At 38.6% G+C, this 16,945-nt stretch overlaps 2 protein-coding genes across 5 annotated transcripts in view; both read left to right on the top strand.

Annotated features, from left to right (window-relative positions):
* The first annotated feature begins 1,004 nt into the window (after nucleotides 1-1,004).
* On the top strand, nucleotides 1,005-7,774 carry LOC129923706 (uncharacterized). Of its 2 annotated transcripts, none has more exons than XM_056016121.1 (4): nucleotides 1,005-1,155; nucleotides 3,202-3,366; nucleotides 6,272-6,412; nucleotides 7,423-7,774. In XM_056016121.1, exons 1-4 carry the CDS (start codon nucleotides 1,098-1,100, stop codon nucleotides 7,596-7,598), a joined length of 540 nt encoding a protein of 179 aa, XP_055872096.1. In that variant the 5' UTR covers nucleotides 1,005-1,097; the 3' UTR covers nucleotides 7,599-7,774. The 2 variants fall into 2 exon arrangements, 1 of the variants encoding a protein (XP_055872096.1); XR_008775710.1 differs by having other exon boundaries at nucleotides 1,011-1,200.
* A 5,639-nt stretch (nucleotides 7,775-13,413) lies between these two features.
* The window catches only part of LOC106079352 (uncharacterized), a 15,137-nt gene continuing 11,605 nt past the window's right edge, over nucleotides 13,414-16,945 (top strand). For 2 of the 3 annotated variants that reach the window (XM_056016400.1, XM_056016399.1), the window contains exon 1: nucleotides 13,414-13,638. The gene's annotated coding sequence lies outside the window, so the exon portion shown is untranslated. Of the gene's footprint in view, nucleotides 13,639-14,366; nucleotides 14,745-16,945 lie in introns of those variants that run through there. The other variant, XM_056016401.1, reaches the window with a different exon arrangement.

Raw genomic sequence — 16,945 nt, 5'->3', positions numbered from 1 at the left:
GCGGGGGGGAGGGGTATGTACGTGCTAGACAGAAACAATCCTCTTGGGTTTCATAGAAAAACTGACATCAGACGTCTCGAGAGGCCGAATAGTAACGAGTCACGAGCCGGAAGTGGCCCGCGGGCCGTGGTTTGAGTATCGCTGGTGTAATTTGCAGTCCTCTTGGTACTTGCTGGAGATGGTCTGCGACGTTCCAATTAGCGATATTAACAAGTAAAACAACATTTAAAAAATCACGAAGGCATCTGACAGAGGCGTAGCGAGAAAAACGTGCGCCCGGGGCAAGGCGCCACCTCACCCCATTATCTATGAACATAAATAGAAAGGCTGCATGTAGCGCCCCCCCCCCCCACCAAAGAGGATGCAGTAGGGTGGCGCCGGGACATCGTGCCGCCTTTATTTACTAGTAAAAAATAAAATAAATTATGGCTTTTATATATACTTTTATGCTTATAGCATGCTCAGAGCGCTTTGGTCCAATCTCATCTGTGGACCAGTGGGGGGGGGAGGGGATATCTAGGAGAAGGTTTTTCCGTGCTGCCCTTAGGCGCTCAGTAAACACTGACTCTTGTCTCTCGACCACTCTTCCCACAGAGATTGGACAATTAAACCTTTTTAGAGTAAAATCAGATTCGGATGCCCTGACAAGATCCGATGTTTAAAGAAATGACAAAAGATTAAAATAAGTTTAGTTGTTTTTTTTTAATTAGACTAATCGTCTTTGGGATCAAACTATTAGATTTCATGCTGTTGTTGTCAAACAGAAATGTAAATGTTAGGGTCAATAGAAGTCCGAAACCACCTAGATCTAGTGGAAACAAACTTGTCATCAGATTTGAATTACTGACACTCCAAAAAAACAGGGTCTACAAATAGGTTAAGATCAAACCTCGCATGAAATCATAAGCTTTTCAGCTCAAGTCATAGTGTAAACCTCAATTATCTTACATCGTCTGGTGTGTGTGTGTGTGTGTGTGTGTGTGCGTATTTTTTGCCAGGAAATCTGAACTACACGCTACAAGTATAATTGGCGGTGATTTTGTGTTTCTTCATTATGGAACGCTCACAGCGGTTCGTTTCTACATGATAAGAAAATAATGGATTGGAAAAGCGTGACTTTAATGTGGATTGTCGTATCCATAGTACAATTAATAGGTACGTTTTAGGATAACGGATAATAAGATCTAGTGCCGGACTTTCGTAAGTGAACGCCCTAGCCTTAAATAATCGTGATAAATCTAATAGAATGCCCAATTTTTGGAAGATAAACAAAAAGTAGTATTTGTGGAGTTCATGTCATTTCTCTTTTGTTTTTCTAGTATTTATTAATATGTATGTTTTATCAACAATTTTTGATTTTGAAATGTGGAGGACATTTTAATGGTATATTCCTGGTCTTGCTCTACCGTAAATTCGCCACAGATTTTATCAATGAAAGATGATTAGGTTAACCTGTAGGAGTTATTTCTATTCATAATTCTCCGGTGATATATTTAAAATAATAATAATATGTACGTTGTTTTTATAATTGCACGAATTGTGGATTTAATTCATTATAGAAGTTAAACTGTGTCGTAGCTAGGAATTTGCAATCATATGGTGGCCCGGGTATGGAGCTTGACCTCTTTGGAGGACCTGCATTTTGCGTAATATTTAATATTTGTGTGACGAAACGCGTCCCTTCTCAATACAAAACTGACCAGTGCGGAACTAACCCCCCCCTCTTAACCATTAGTTAGCATTGTATAGCCCCTTTTACACTAAACTGACCAGGGTAGAACACAAACAATCTATTACACCAAGGTTAGATCCAACCCCCAAATTATAGGCCATAAACACACATCCCAAGTTACACCCAGACGCCGAAACAAACGTACGCAGCCGTTCAGTTCAGGAACATTAAAATTGAAAGTTACGCCCCAAACGCCGAAACAAAAGCACGCAACCGTGAAGTCCAGGGACATTAAAATTTGGTGTCCACGTACATCCCTTTGAGTCGACACTCCTAACGCCCAGGGCTATTCAAATCGTTTCCGTCCGCTGTACCGTCGAGCCATGGTCCAGCCTGATAATTATGGTATGGTTCCGCTTTCATCCTCCTTCGTCCCCCCTCCCCCCCCCCCCCCGGGTCGCGGGTTAAAGAAGTCAGGTGAATGAGCACCAAATGAAAAGATTGGTCCAATTTAACAATTCTAAGCTCAAAAGACTCGCTGGCCATTGGATCGTCACTACTCTAACGTACCGCTCGGGAACCTATAAAAGCCGGAGACGAAAGTTTCAGGTTAATGCCATTCTAGATCAGAATCACTGAGAAGTCAGAAGACTCTCAAGTCAACGATTCATTTGGGAACTTGTGTAAGGCAAAGCGGCCTCCTACACCAGGGCTGGCGTGTTTTGTTGCCTGAAGGCAGACCTCAGCAGCTCTCCACACATTCCCGTTGAGGGTGAGTCACTCATCACCCTCGACCCGAACCGAAGGCATTCCAGGCTGACGTCCCAGGACCGGTCTGCAACTACCACAGGAGTGAGCCCACCGCGTGGCATCCTCATATTCATCGCACTAGCGCCTGCCTACCTGCAGGGCACCAGCAACTGGCTACAACACAACGGAGCTTCAACTTATCCAACCCCGAAGGAGAACCTTGCATAACAGATAAGTGAAAGACAGCCGAATAAGCAAACCATACACGAATCTTTATGAGCAACATCCCAGTGATGATATTATCTTAAACGTCACCATAAAATCCTAAATCTTCTTGTACATCCCCCCCTCACTCACTGATTGTATTTCTTCTTAATTAATCTTTATTAAATATTTGTTCTTCCATAAAATCAATAAGCTTTGCGTTTTGCTTGTGCCTGTCTATGTGCCTATATAACATCAACCAAATATTTACCACGTTGTGGCTCTAAGACTTTACCCCTAGGAGTCGCAGGCCATCGTCCCCATCGGGAAGTGCAAACGAACCGATGGGCGGACTTATTCCACTATTGCAGTGTAATTACTGTAATTTGATGTATTGTTCTGGTTGAAAAGAAATTTTTTAATGTAACAATTTAGGTTGAAAACTTTTGGAATATCTTGATTTTCAATTTATTGAGTAATATAATTAGGATTAAAGCATGGGGCTCTGTTAGTGCACTAGAAGATATGACTTCAGTACTACAAGAAGCTAAATGACTTTGTGTTACCTCTTGCAGGTTTCTTGCTGACACTTATTGGTTACGCTTCAAATTACATTGTGTCTATATCTAAAGCTCGTGAGCAGGCCCACTCAGGAATCTGGACAGAATGCCATGTCACAAAAGATGGGACTCAGTGTCTTGATGTAGCTGACTTTGTGGAATGGACAAAAGGAAACAGAGGTAATGCTAGGCGATGAAACACAGTCAGTGGCGTAGTTAGGAGTTTGCGATCATTTGGGGGCCTCCCTCAAGTGGGGACCCGGAGGGATTTTCAAATTCTCGCCCTCCCTTTCAGCTACGCATTTGAACACAGTCTTACACTTTCTAGTTCTCATGAGTCGATCTGCACATACTTTCGATTGTTAGGTGCTGTCGATGTAATCATTCTGTAGATGTCATTGTTCAGTCGATGTCATTGTTCTGTCGATGTCATTGTTTTGTTGATGTCATTGTTCTGTCGATGTCATTGTTCTGTCCATGTCATTGTTCTGTCGATGTCATTGTTCTGTCGATGTCATTGTCCTTTCGGTGTCATTGTTCTGTAGATGTCATTGTTCTGTCGATGTAATCATTCTGTCGATGTCATTGTTCTGTCGATGTCATTGTTCTGTCGATGTCATTGTTCTGTCGATGTCATTTTGTCCTGTTGATGACCTTGTTCTGTTTCTCCCTTTTTATAAAAGATTCGGATGTGTCTCATTAAGAGACGATGCATTATTTACTAACATGTCCAGTCTTTCATGAAATCCAGTCCATAATATTATTGACTTTACGATGTTCTAACATCAGGATGTCCTGCTTTTCATGATGTCCTATATTTTACGATGTTCTATTCATTACGATGTCCCTTCTTTATGATTTCCTGCCCTTCACAATGTCCTTTATTTTACAATGCCCCGTATTTTAAGATGTCCTTATTTTACGATGTCCTGTATTTTAAGATGTCCTTATTTTACGATGCCCTGTATTTTAAGATGTCCTTATTTTACGGTGTCCCGTATTTTAAGATGTCCTTATTTGACGATGCCCTGTATTTTAAGATGTCCTTATATTACGGTGTCCTGTATTTTAAGATGTCCTTATATTACGGTGTCCTGTATTTTAAGATGTCCTTATTTTACGATGTCCTGTATTTTACAATGTCCTGTATTTTAGGATGTCCTGCGCTATATGACGCCCTGTACTTTTTCTCTTTTTTTTTTTGTTTTTTTTAGACAGCTATTCATCACGTGACGTATAAACACGTGACTTTAAACTCCTGACGGTAAAACCCATTTGTTTCTGTTGTTTTTAAGTGTTTTTTTTGAGACATCAAGCAGCTGTCTAAAGCCTTACTCTCCATCCCATTATAAAATATCCTAAGAGAAAAAACCCAGGCCTAGTATCCCCGTCCGCACCTTTTTTTTTTGTTTACGACAGCCATTCTCTTTAACCATTATTCACTATATCAGTGTTTCCCAAACTGTGTTCCGCGGAACCCTAGTGTTCCTCGAGGCCTGATTAGGTGAGAATCATTCACTAGTACGCCATTACGTGTATTATCTCTCTTAAAAAAAAAAAGGGCAATCTGTTTCTCTAACTACTCAGAATACGCAAAGTGTTCCGTTAGGGGAAAAAAGTTTGGGAACCACTGCATTATGTGGTAGTCTCTAAACAAAAAGACTACTTTATGTGATATTGTCAAAGCTAATATTTTACCTTCATGCCTAAGTTTGCCTATCTACACACTCTTAGTTAAAGCTACTGTAACTATATCTTAAAACAAGGAAGGTAATTAACACTTACCAAAACTAATGGATATACAATTTTGTTTCAGTTACTTATCTCCCCTTGCTAACAACAGAATTATACGTAGAGGTCTATTAGCCATGAATTGCTCATTTTAAATAAATTGTGTCTTTAGTGGGAAATAATGGCATGCAAAAAACATCAGCTTTATAACAAAAACTAAAACTCTATGGCCATATAACGAGGTCCTTAGGGCTTGCAAAAAACTTTCCTTACGGTACAGTACCAGGAAAAAGAAGAATAGGCAAACACTAAAGGCGATAGAAAGTATTATTTCATTAAAAGGCGAAAGATAGAGAGGAATGGAGAAAGCCGGTCAACAGATCTCGTGTGGTGCTCCAACGAGCTAACAGACTTCACTATCCCTTAGTCTGTAAAACCGTTGGGGTCATCACACAAGATCACACCGGCCCTGCTATCAGTCTAGTTGTATATTTTAATTAGAGACTCTAAGCAAACGTTTCGATTATCACATCGACTTGTGTCGGAAATGGCCCGCAGGTCGAAGTTTAAGCATCAATACTCTGTAATAAGGTTAAACTCAGCTGCTACTTGTTCTACATGCGCAAGCTTCAAATGCATATTTTTTAACAAACTTTGAGCACGATTCTATTTATAAACTTTATTTCTGTGATCTAATAGTTGTCACCTGGAGGCACAGTGGCTGAGTGGTAAAGTACTTGGTTACCGTACCGAGGGTTCCAGGTTAGAATCCTGGTAAAGACTGGGGTTATGAATTTTTGGGATTTTAGGGCGCCTGAGTCCACCAAGCTCTAATGGGTACATAACATTAATTTGGGAAAAGTGAAGGCGGTTTGTCGTTATGCTGGCCACTAGACACCCTTGTTAAACTGGGGTTATGAATTTTTGGGATTTTAGGGCGCCTGAATCCACCAAGCTCTAATGGGTACATAACATTAATTTGGGAAATGTAAAGGCGGTTGGTCGTTATGCTGGCCACTAGACACCCTTGTTAAACTGGGGTTATGAATTTTTGGGATTTTAGGGCGCCTGAGTCCACCAAGCTCTAATGGGTACATAACATTAATTTTGGAAATGTAAAGGCGGTTGGTCGTTGTGCTGGCCACATGACACCCTTGTTAACTGTGGGCCACAGAAACAGATGTTCTTTAACATCATTTGCACCATAGCTCGCAAGGTCTGAAAGTGGGAACTTAAATTTTTTTTTTCATGAAAAGTTGGCATCTAGACTGTGAAAGTTAATTTAACTGTGCATTTGTGTTGGACAACTGTCGCTATCTTCCTGTAATAATTAGATGTCTACTTTAATTACCAGCTTGGGTGGACGCCAGCAGAGGAATGATGAGTATCTCCTTCGTTGGTCAGTTCCTCACTGTCGTGTTGACCTTCCTGGCACTTTGCCGGACGTCGACGAAGTTGATGTGTTGGATCACGTCAGGAGTGGGCGTCTTTTCAGGTATCTTGAACTAATTATCAGGACCGGATTTAAATTACACACATTCTTTCATGAAAAAAAAAAACAACAAATAAACAAGCAAAGTAGAAAGGTATTTTTTAAATAAGGGCTATACCTCTTAACAATGTAGAATAATTAATTAACAATAATTAATTGTTTATTTTTTTTTAATTGATTCATATTTTTCTTCGGTACTATACATACTTGGGTTAAGTTTAAACTTGATCCAAATCACTAAATAACACTAAACACTGTATCTGTATACATCTTCGGCAAGATGATTCTGTTTGTGATATTGTAATTATAAGAGAAAGCATCAGGTAATAAAGGAACAGAAATCATCACAGCACGTACGATTAGACGTAATTATCTGATGTTTGCTATAATTACGTCTGATGTTTACTATCTTGCTGATCTCCGTCTCGACAGGTCTGGGAAACCCAAAATTCTCGACCTGTATGGCGACATTTATGCACTTCGCAAGACAGCAGGGTTTCTGTCCAGGGCTTTTGCAAGAGAGGATTTAAGCCTCTCAAGCCCTCACTCAAATGGAGTTTGATGATGATGATGATGTTTACTACATACGTTATTTCTTTTGTTTCGTTGTAATACCTTCTTGTAATCAAGACTCAAGAGTAAAGTAGCAATTATTCATAAAACCCTGAACCATAATCTTCAAATACAAAAACAAAATTGTATAAAATACTCTGAAAGACACAAAGATAAAGGCACATTCCTCGTCCCATATGCTAGGACAAATTTGTACAAATACTCCTGCTTCCCAAGTGCTATTAGTGCATGGAATGGGTTGCCTGAGCTAGCTAGGAAAACCAGTGATTTGGCCGAATTTAAGTCATTGGTTAATATGCATGATTAAATGCATGACGCGTAGGACATAATCATCTTCTTTTTTGAAGTAACGTCTGTATTATATAAGATAAAATAAGATAATCAACAATGTCTGTCAAAAATATAATTGTTTTGTTTGTAACTTTTTTTTTCTTTGTCAGTTCTGAATGGGATTATTGGAGTAGCTGTGGCGGCTGCAAGAGGCGCTATTGATTTGGAGAATCACGTGCAACAGAATGTTGATGTCGATTGGTCTTTTACTTTATTTCTTATAGGCCAACTGACGTTCCTTCTGACGTCTTGCTTTCACTATCTAGACTCACGGAGCAAGTCTTAAGTAGCCAGAACGTTTTTATCAGTAGATGGGACAATGCAGAACATTGAGCAGGGGAGACAACTTTGTCAGGGGAGTAGTTCTAGGTTCGACAATTCAAGAGAAAGCCAAATTATTATTATTATTATTTTAATAGCTTTTATATAGCGCTACTTTCATGCTTTTAGCATGCTCAGAGCGCTTTTTGGTCCAATCTCATTTGTGGACCAGTGGGGGGTGGGAGGGGCTATCTGGGAGTTGGTTTTCCGTGCTGCCTTTATTTGCTCAGTAAACATAACTCTGCCCGAGTCGGGTGTCGAACCTCGAGCCCCCTTCTAGGTAGCCAAGCCAAGCCAAGTTCAGGTGCACTTGGCCTCTCGACCACGCTTACCACTAAATGCTGCAGTAGAGACAGTGCCGGAGTCTGGTAAGTGGAGGCCCTAAGCCTTAGTGTATATGGGACACACACACACAATTATGACCTGAAGGGCCGCAGCCAAAATTCAGTTCGAAAACATAACCTACTAATTTTATGTAAATAAGTAACAATACAACATAATAAAAAAACAATAATGGAATATCTGTCCCTTAGTTAGCTAAATTTGTAGTATCATATCATTAATTAAAAATGACTATGATTACGCATTATTTTCGTTGTCCTGATGCTTGACACCTTTTCCTGGAATACAAGTTTATTAATGTCAGGTTGAAGTTTGTTTGCCATTGACACTTTCATCACTGATGACAAATTTTGATCAGATAATCTCGAATGGTGTGTGTTTTTTTGTGACTTTCATTATGGAAAAGAGCTACTCATTGAGATAACTGCTTGATAACATAACAAGAATTCTCGCTGCACTGAAAAATGAGCGAATATAAAATTAGCATCAGCCTCTCTTACTTTTACAAGCAGCTTTGCACTAAAACCATTTCAGTCATGGTTGGAGCACCATCCGATGTTTGACTAGATAGATTAACCAAAGGTAAATTGTATTGTAACATCACCTCCTGTAATTTCTCAAAAAAAAACACCCTTGATTGTAAAATGTAAAATGTTTTACATGTTTCGGAGTTGAAGATAATTACTTCCTAGTCCAAACCTCCCGCAGGACGACGGGGGATGGGAGCGGGCAGGGTTTGAGCCCGGGACCATCGAAAAATCTGAACGACAGTCCAGCGCGCAAACCGCATGCATAGAACAGAACTGAAGTAGCTCCTCGTGTATCTCAGCATGTCTGTCCTATGCCCTTATGATTACAGCCAAGTGTTCTACATCCGTTACATCAGCTGACTCATCGTTAGCCAATGAAAAGAATTCAAAATCAGCTCTCTGCTCTTTAATGGTTCACGCAATCTGACTGATACGTCTTTTATTCTACCTGCCACAGTGTTCATATTTAACGCTATTTCTTTGAATGCTTTCACCTTTTCTGGACAACTTACTTTGGCAGCTTTAACGACACACTCCTTCATAAAAATCACCTTCACTGAATTGATTCGCTATGGATTGCTATTACGTATTACAAAATGTAGCTGGCTTTCGCTGCAGACTTGCTCTCGTTGTTCAGTTTAACAAGTACTGTTTCTTACCTATTTTTCAATTCAAGTACCTTGTCATCCCTCATTTTCCAGGTGGCCGAGCGGGCCGAATGCAAAGTGGTGTGGTTGCGGCATGCACGCGGACCGCAATCACTATGTTTGATATGCCTGCCCTAAGCCAAGATTTATGTTAAGGCCCTAAACAAGATTTTTGTTAAGGCCCTAAGCAATGGTTTTTGTTTAGGTCCTAAGGGAGATTCTTGTTGAGCCCAAAAGCAACACTTTTGTTGAAGCTTTTGAGGCCTATAGCAAGATTTTTGTTGAGGCCCCAAGATTTTTGTTGAGGCCTCTACCCTCTTCAAGGTAATAATATAATAATAAATGTAAAAACATGACATATTGATGAATACATAAAAATAAAATACTTTAAAATTAAATCGCATTTACCTTATTTTCTTTATTTAATATTCATATTTTGTTAACCATATTTGTTGTTGACTGTCGTTAAATTGTAGCACCCGTCTGCTGTCTGTCACCTATTGTGATCCACAATCAATATCTATTTAAACAAAGAATTTAGTTTATATCTTACTTCTGCAGTATTCACCTCCTCTCTCCCTCTTATATCCACCACACAATTCCTCACACCAAGATAAACCATGCCTACATATTTTTCGTACAGAATAACGAAAACAAACCTAAAAAAAAAAACCCCAAAAAACCCACCCACAGAATTGCAGTCCTCAGATCCACACACGACACGAGGATAACACCATCTCGTCTTCCAATATAGCACGAGTAGTTGCCCCTGCTTCCTTTCACAAAAATTACCTTCCATGTAGGTTATTTTCATGATTAAAGCTTTGAGTGACCACACTTCACTTGCGTCTTGCTGACGTCGTTTTAGGAAGGTTAAACTGATTCAATTCTTAAAGTTTTACAATAAAAATTTATTTACATAGTTCATGTTGAAAAAAAAATCTCTTAAGAAAACAGTAAAACATAACTTAGTCTAGCTAGGCAGATCCATTTAAGAATATTTTACCTCAGAACCGAACACAACCGAGTGAGACAACATATTTTTCCGGAAGCTAAAAATTGGAACAAGTAAATTCTGCTCTGGTGGAACGTCCCCAGAGAATGCTGACCATGTCCTCCAAAACTGCTCTCTCTACCAAGAGGCCCGTACAAGACACTGGCCCCAAAACACCCCAATAGAAAGAAAACTATATGGAGAGCTCCCTGATTTGGAAACCACCGCGCAGTTCATCTCATGTTTTGGTCTAGTCCAGGGGTCGGCAACCTGCGGCTCGCGAGCCACATGCGGCTCTTTGGATGTGAAGCTGCGGCTCTTTAGTTCCATACGCAAATACTATTTATTTTATCGAAACATTTTTTAAAGAAGTTCAGAATTTTTTAACGAAGATTAGGCGCCGATTCGATCTCTCAGCCACTTGTACACGCTTTTCACCACACCCCTCCCCCATTACACTCGTCAACACTGTTGTCAGTCTGCCGTCTTCGGATGTTTCTATGTAGGTTTTAATTTGCTTTCGACGCAAGACAGATTGGCATCTTAACCACGTGCTTTGACTGTGACGTATAGTTTATTGTTTAAAGTAAATGAGTTGGAAGCGAATTATCTTCTCAAAGTTAGAAGCAATTTACAAGTATTGCTAATCCGGCAAGCTTTGCGGTACCCTAGAAATTGCACAAAAAGACAAACCATTTACAGAAGGTATGTCTAAGACTGCTTCTTGCTTGCATCTGAAGAACTATTTCGTGATTTCAGAAACAAACCAGAAATCATGAAAAAAAAATAAACAAAAAGATTTACCAATATCCGCTGAAACAGTACAAAATAGAAGAGCTAAAATGTCTTCAAATATAACTTATTTGCAGGTGGAAGATATTCAACTACTTTTTTCTGCCGTATCACTTGCTATAGATGAGTCTTGCGACATAAAGACACGGCACAAGTTGCCTTTTTTTTGTAAGGTATATGTCGTTCCTAGAATTGCTACCGCTCTCGTGACAAACTAGAGGGGACGATAGAGCAAATGCTTTTAATAAAAATCATTTAAATAGCAACTGATAGAGCCAGAAGTATGACATTAAAAATAAAGAGGCAACAACGATTCGTCGGAGCAAAATAAATCAAGAAATTCTTATGTTTATGCCCAAAATGATTCCGACCGAAATAGATGAGGTCATGAATTTGGTAATCAAGACTGTTAACAGCATCTGGTCAAAAGCACTCCTTCACTTAAACAAAATGGAGACTCAGTATTCCGACCTCCTTCTTTCCAAAAAAGTGCTATGACTTTCCAAAGGTAAGGTAATGAAACGTTTAGCTTTATGCTTGAATGAAATAATACATTTCTAAATGATAAAGGCATATATCACACCGAATTAGAGAACGCCAAATAGTTGCAAAAATTTAATTTTATGATTGATATAACAACGAAAACTAAAAACAGCGAAAATTAAATGAGCTGAATCTAAAACTGCAAGGAAAGGAAAACGCAACCTATGTTTTGGTAGAGGAATTGGTTTGTTTTGAAGAAAAATTAATTCTTTTTGCAGAAGATAGTCAGAGCGGTCAATTGCTTCATTTTGAATGTCTAAAGCAGCATCGCGATAAAATCAGAGCCACTTTGGACACGAATTACTTCAGCACAGTTATAAGAAAAATCAAAGATGAATTTGTTGACAGATTTAAGCAGTTCAAAACCAACAAAACCATTCTAGCATTCCGAGTACACCAAATCAACACAAATAGTAACGAAATCCACCTTAATTCATTTGTAATTGATACAGGATTACAGAGTTGAAAGCAAGTTGGAAGAGTTGAAGGTCCAGAAATGTAAGTACGTAACGCAACAAAAGTGGACAGCTTCAAAAATGAATGCCGCGAGTTGATTCGACACATGGAATAATTTCCCAGATTGCTACAGTGAGGTGAAGATGTTGGCAGTTAAAGTGATGACTATCTTTGGATCGACATAGTCGTGCGAGCAAGCGTTCTCTTGCATAAATATAATTAAAAGTAAAGTAAGAAGCCAACTAACAAATGAAAATTTAGAGTTGTGTTTAAAACTAAAAATAACAAGTTATGAGCGAAATGTATCCAAACTTTCTAAAACCATACAAAGCCAACGCTCCCACTGAATTTGTTTGCTCGATTGTTTGTTAGTGAAGTACAAGTAAATGTTTAATTTCTTTAGTTGTTACCAAAATTTTAACAAATTATTATATATATATATTATCTAATTTGTTGTGGCAAACACTACATATATATTAATTCGTTAATTTTTTTATTAAAAAAAGTTCATTGTTGGAGAACTATTTATAGTTGGCAAGAAAAAAACTTTGTGGCTCTTTAAAAACTTAAAAATTTTGTAAATTGTAATTTTTGGCTCTTTTGACTCAAAAGGTTGCCGACCCCTGGTCTAGTCGTCTGAACGCTCCAACAGTTCATCTTATATATTAGTCTAGTCATCTGAACGCTCCAACAGTTCATTTATATATTGGTCTAGTCATCTGAACGCTCCAACAGTTCATCTTATATATTGGTCTAGTCATCTGAACGCTCCAAAAGTTCATCTTATATGTTGGTCTAGTCATCTGAACGCTCCAACAGTTCATCTCATATGTTGGTCTAGTCATCTGAACGCTCCAAAAGTTCATCTCATATGTTGGTCTAGTCATCTGAACGCTCCAAAAGTTCATCTCATATGTTGGTCTAGTCATCTGAACTCTCCAACATAAAAATGAGAACGAGGAAGAAGAAGAAGAGTTATATATGAGGGGCACAAGATTCGATGAAATGGATTAAACTCAATGATTTTATCCAATGGACATAGCAAGGGTTTTTTTGGGGGAAAGGGGACATTTTTTACCGTTTTTTTGTGTACGCTTCATATTTACACAATGAATTCTCATTACAGTATTTACAGCTAGAAGTTTCCATTACAGACCTGTGGGGCAGATGATGTAAAGTTCATCTTTTTCTGTTAAACCACGATTTCCACGTTAACGAGGGTGTCATATGGCCCATTGGTACACATACTATACCCTAAGGTAGTCAGTTGTCAGACCTTATGGCTCATAGACCCCAGATGACAGGAATCATGACAAAAATAATGCGAAAGGTTAAAGTTCAAAGTTCAAAGTCTAGTACAATTTTGCTTCGTAAATATCAAAACGTGATTTTGGTTCTCTATATTGGCAAAATGTTAGAACCGCTGATAAATAAAGGACCTTGCAAAATGGAATTCCCAGAAGAGGCATTCCTCTAAAAACAGTATTTCTGCTCGTGTTGAGCGTACAATTAGGATTTAGCCCAAGGTTCGAACTATGCAGAATATTTGAATATTTTCAGGACTTGTCTTCGAGTCCCAAGATTAATCAGGAGTGCTGTAAATCCAGTGGATCCGCAGTCTTGGGAATACAATAAATCAAATCAAGTCATGCCAATTATCTCCTGCTGACAGTTATTACCTTTCTTTTCATTGGAATGCAGGTAAAGGTGACCTAATTACGTTTCTCTTTCGACATTAAACAAAATTTCCTTCTGAAAATGTAAGATATAAAACGCTACTTTAACTCTTTCTCTCCGGATTTACGATACCATCGTTGATTTGACCTCATTAAATTAAATTATTTTTTGTTTTTGTTTTATAAAGTATTATTTGCGTTGCATATTACAAGCATGCATTCTCCTATAATTCTATACTAAAAGTAACATTTTTCTGATCACAAACAAAAATGTTATTGAAGTTGAATCATAACAGAGTAGAATGAAGACATGTGAAAAAAAAATGAACAATTCTGTCAGAGCGTGGAAAAAATAATTGACGGAGATAAAGAGTTAAAAAACAAAACCATAATCTTCTAGTGAGTGAAATGGCATCAACTATTTTGAATCCAATCAATTTTAGTCTTTCTATAGACTTACAATAATGAACTTATGCTACTGGAAATATTTTTTTTTATTAATTAAACTTGTTTAACGCAAACTTTTATGCGATGGTCCAATCACTTTTTTGAACCGGGGGGGGGGTGAGAAAGGGAGGGTTGGAGTATCTAAAAGGTTTACGTGACGTCATTTCAAAAACATTTTTTTTTTTTACCAGCTGCTCAAGTCTTCATTGTAAAAAAAGTTTTATATGTTTCGGCTGTTCCTTCAGAGTTGAAGATAGTTTACATCATAGTCCAAACCTCCCACAGGACGACGGGGTATGGGAGCGGGCAGGGTTTGAACCCGGGGTCCATCGATGAATCCGAACGACATTCCAGCGAGCAAACCGCCGCCATTCAACTCGGGCCTGCGCAATGGAACTCACGAAAGACCGAAGTGTTAGCCACTGAGCTATACAGAGCACTTCTAAAAGTAGAATGTCTTATAGTCTATCGTTTAAACGAACTAATTCTCTACACAAGGCTTCTCTCCCCTTGGCTTAGTACACAAAACACAATTAACACGACTAATTGATTTGCTAATTGGGATTACCGTTTTCATTGACCAATGTGTTATCATCAGCAAAGATTAAACGTGAAAGGTTTCCACTTGATTATACAATTAAAAGTACGAGAAATAACGTGTACAAGATTCCATCCAGAGACAAGGTAAGTGGATACAATGTTTGTAAAATAAACTACATCAAACATGCTAAGTATGTACTATCGTGACTGTTATTAGCCGTCTTACATTGTACTAAGTCTCGTTTTAATTTGTTTAAAAAATATGGTCTAGACCTACATGAATAATATATGTATGTATGTACATCTCTCGGCGTTTTTGGCTGTCTTACATTGTACTAAGTCTCGTTTTAATTTGTTTATAAAATTTAGTCTAGACCCTCATGAATAATATAGTAGATGGTAGTACGAACAATGGAGAATAGAGTATGCAATATTTCGGAGTCACAACTGATGGGTTAATGGGGAGTAGCGCAGGGCCGGCAATAGGCTTAGGCAAACTATGCAGCCGCCTAGGGTCCCCGCACTGTACTCAAAGAAATATTTTTTTTAGAGAAACTTGGATCTCAAACATATCAGAAACCTGTGGTTCTGCGTCTGCTGGCCTAGTTCTACGTCTGCTGGCCTTAGTTCACGTCTGCTGGCCTAGCTCACGCGCGCGCCTAGCTCACGTCTGCTGGCCTAGCTAGCTCACGTCTGCTGGCCTAGCTCACGTCTGCTGGCCTAGCTAGCTCGCGTCTGCTGGCCTAGCTCACGTCCAGCTCACGTCTGCTGGCCTAGTTCTACGTCTGCTGGCACGTCTGCTGGCCTAGTTCTACGTCTGCTGGCACGTCTAGGTTTATATTGAAATTCAATGCTTATACTTGTTTGATTAACTATGTTAGAAAATCATTGTTTCTTCTTTATGGTGAAATTAGTTCTATCGGCGCTCTATGAATTTAACTTATTTGTTAATTTAGACATAGATACAGGAAGGTCTTTAATTCACTGTGTATTTTTCGGTCTTAATTTATTTTTTTTAGCTTTTCTATTTCATTAGTGGCCACCCTGTTTGCTTCGCCTAAGGCCTCCAGTTACCTAAGACTGACCCTAATTAGTAGTACCCATTTCATCTATAGGAAAGGCTTTAGTCATCTGATTCTTATTTTCCTAAAGGATAACGACCACGGCCTTTACTTTTCGCAGCTAATTTCAGAGTTGGGTGGACTCTGAGTCATCCTGAAATTTAGTAAATTCAAAATACCAGTCATCTCCTTTTGAACCTCTGAAGTCAAGTACTTTACTACTCACCCGCCACAAACACAAAACAGGGAACATACTTAATGATTCATCTTTCTTGATCAAATTCAACTCATATGAGTTGCAAACAGAGTCGACCGCCTAACATCGCGCTAAAAAAAATGGGCTTTTGTTATAGAAAAATATATGAATGAACAACCCAAGGCCATAAATTCCCGCCACTCTTAATTCTGACACTGCCTTTCCCTCATTTTAAACTTTAAGCATTCAGTGTTGACTCGAGTCGTAGACTGCTTACACAGGATACAGATCAACTTGACTTCCTGTGTCACGTGGGAAATCAAGTCCTGTTCTACCTTTAAAAAAAGAATGTAGCAGAATACCACATTAAACATAGGGAGTATAGTACCAGGTGACCGAGCCTCGCTCGGTTGAATAATGTCTTAAGGAAGTAGACAAACCCGAAGTCATTTCGGGAATATTTATAAGTACGAAAATGAACGATGGGGTCAAGACTATCAATCTGAAGAGTTGCTTTTGTGTTCTATTAGTTCTAAATGTAATTGTTTTGGTATGGGACAGTAGACTTTGAAGATTGAAGGCAATGTAGTAATTCACCAGCCAAATAAAATATTACCCTGCATACTATTACTATGTTAATTATTCTAAGCTACTTAATTTCGTGAATAGTTAGTTATCTATTTTGAAGCAGAATGCCTCCACCTATCAGATTTATAGGTGACATCTATTTGTTTACAGGTCAATCAATTTTAGCAAGGTGTCAAACTAAATGCATACTCATTGTATTGGGAGGTTCGTAAATAAAGGTGAAGGGAATCAAGTCACCAATTAGCACATTTTAAAACCATCAAACATAAGAATATTCATAATTTATGTTTAAACGTATAGTTTTTTTTACTTGTAATGTTTTTGTTTTTTTTTTCAATATAAAACGACTTGAAAGAAAAATACTTCTATGCAATATTTATCCCGACATAAGGTAAACGGTGTGTGATAAGTGGCTGAGTGACAAGAGTAGCATGGCTTCTTATCAAGGGCTCGAGTTTTAATCCCGACTCAAGCAGAGTTATGTTTACAGGTACCCGCTC

This window comes from Biomphalaria glabrata, chromosome 17 (genome assembly GCF_947242115.1).
Source record: "Biomphalaria glabrata chromosome 17, xgBioGlab47.1, whole genome shotgun sequence".
NCBI classification, from domain to species: domain Eukaryota; kingdom Metazoa; phylum Mollusca; class Gastropoda; family Planorbidae; genus Biomphalaria; species Biomphalaria glabrata.
This window is presented reverse-complemented; position numbering and strand designations above follow the sequence as displayed.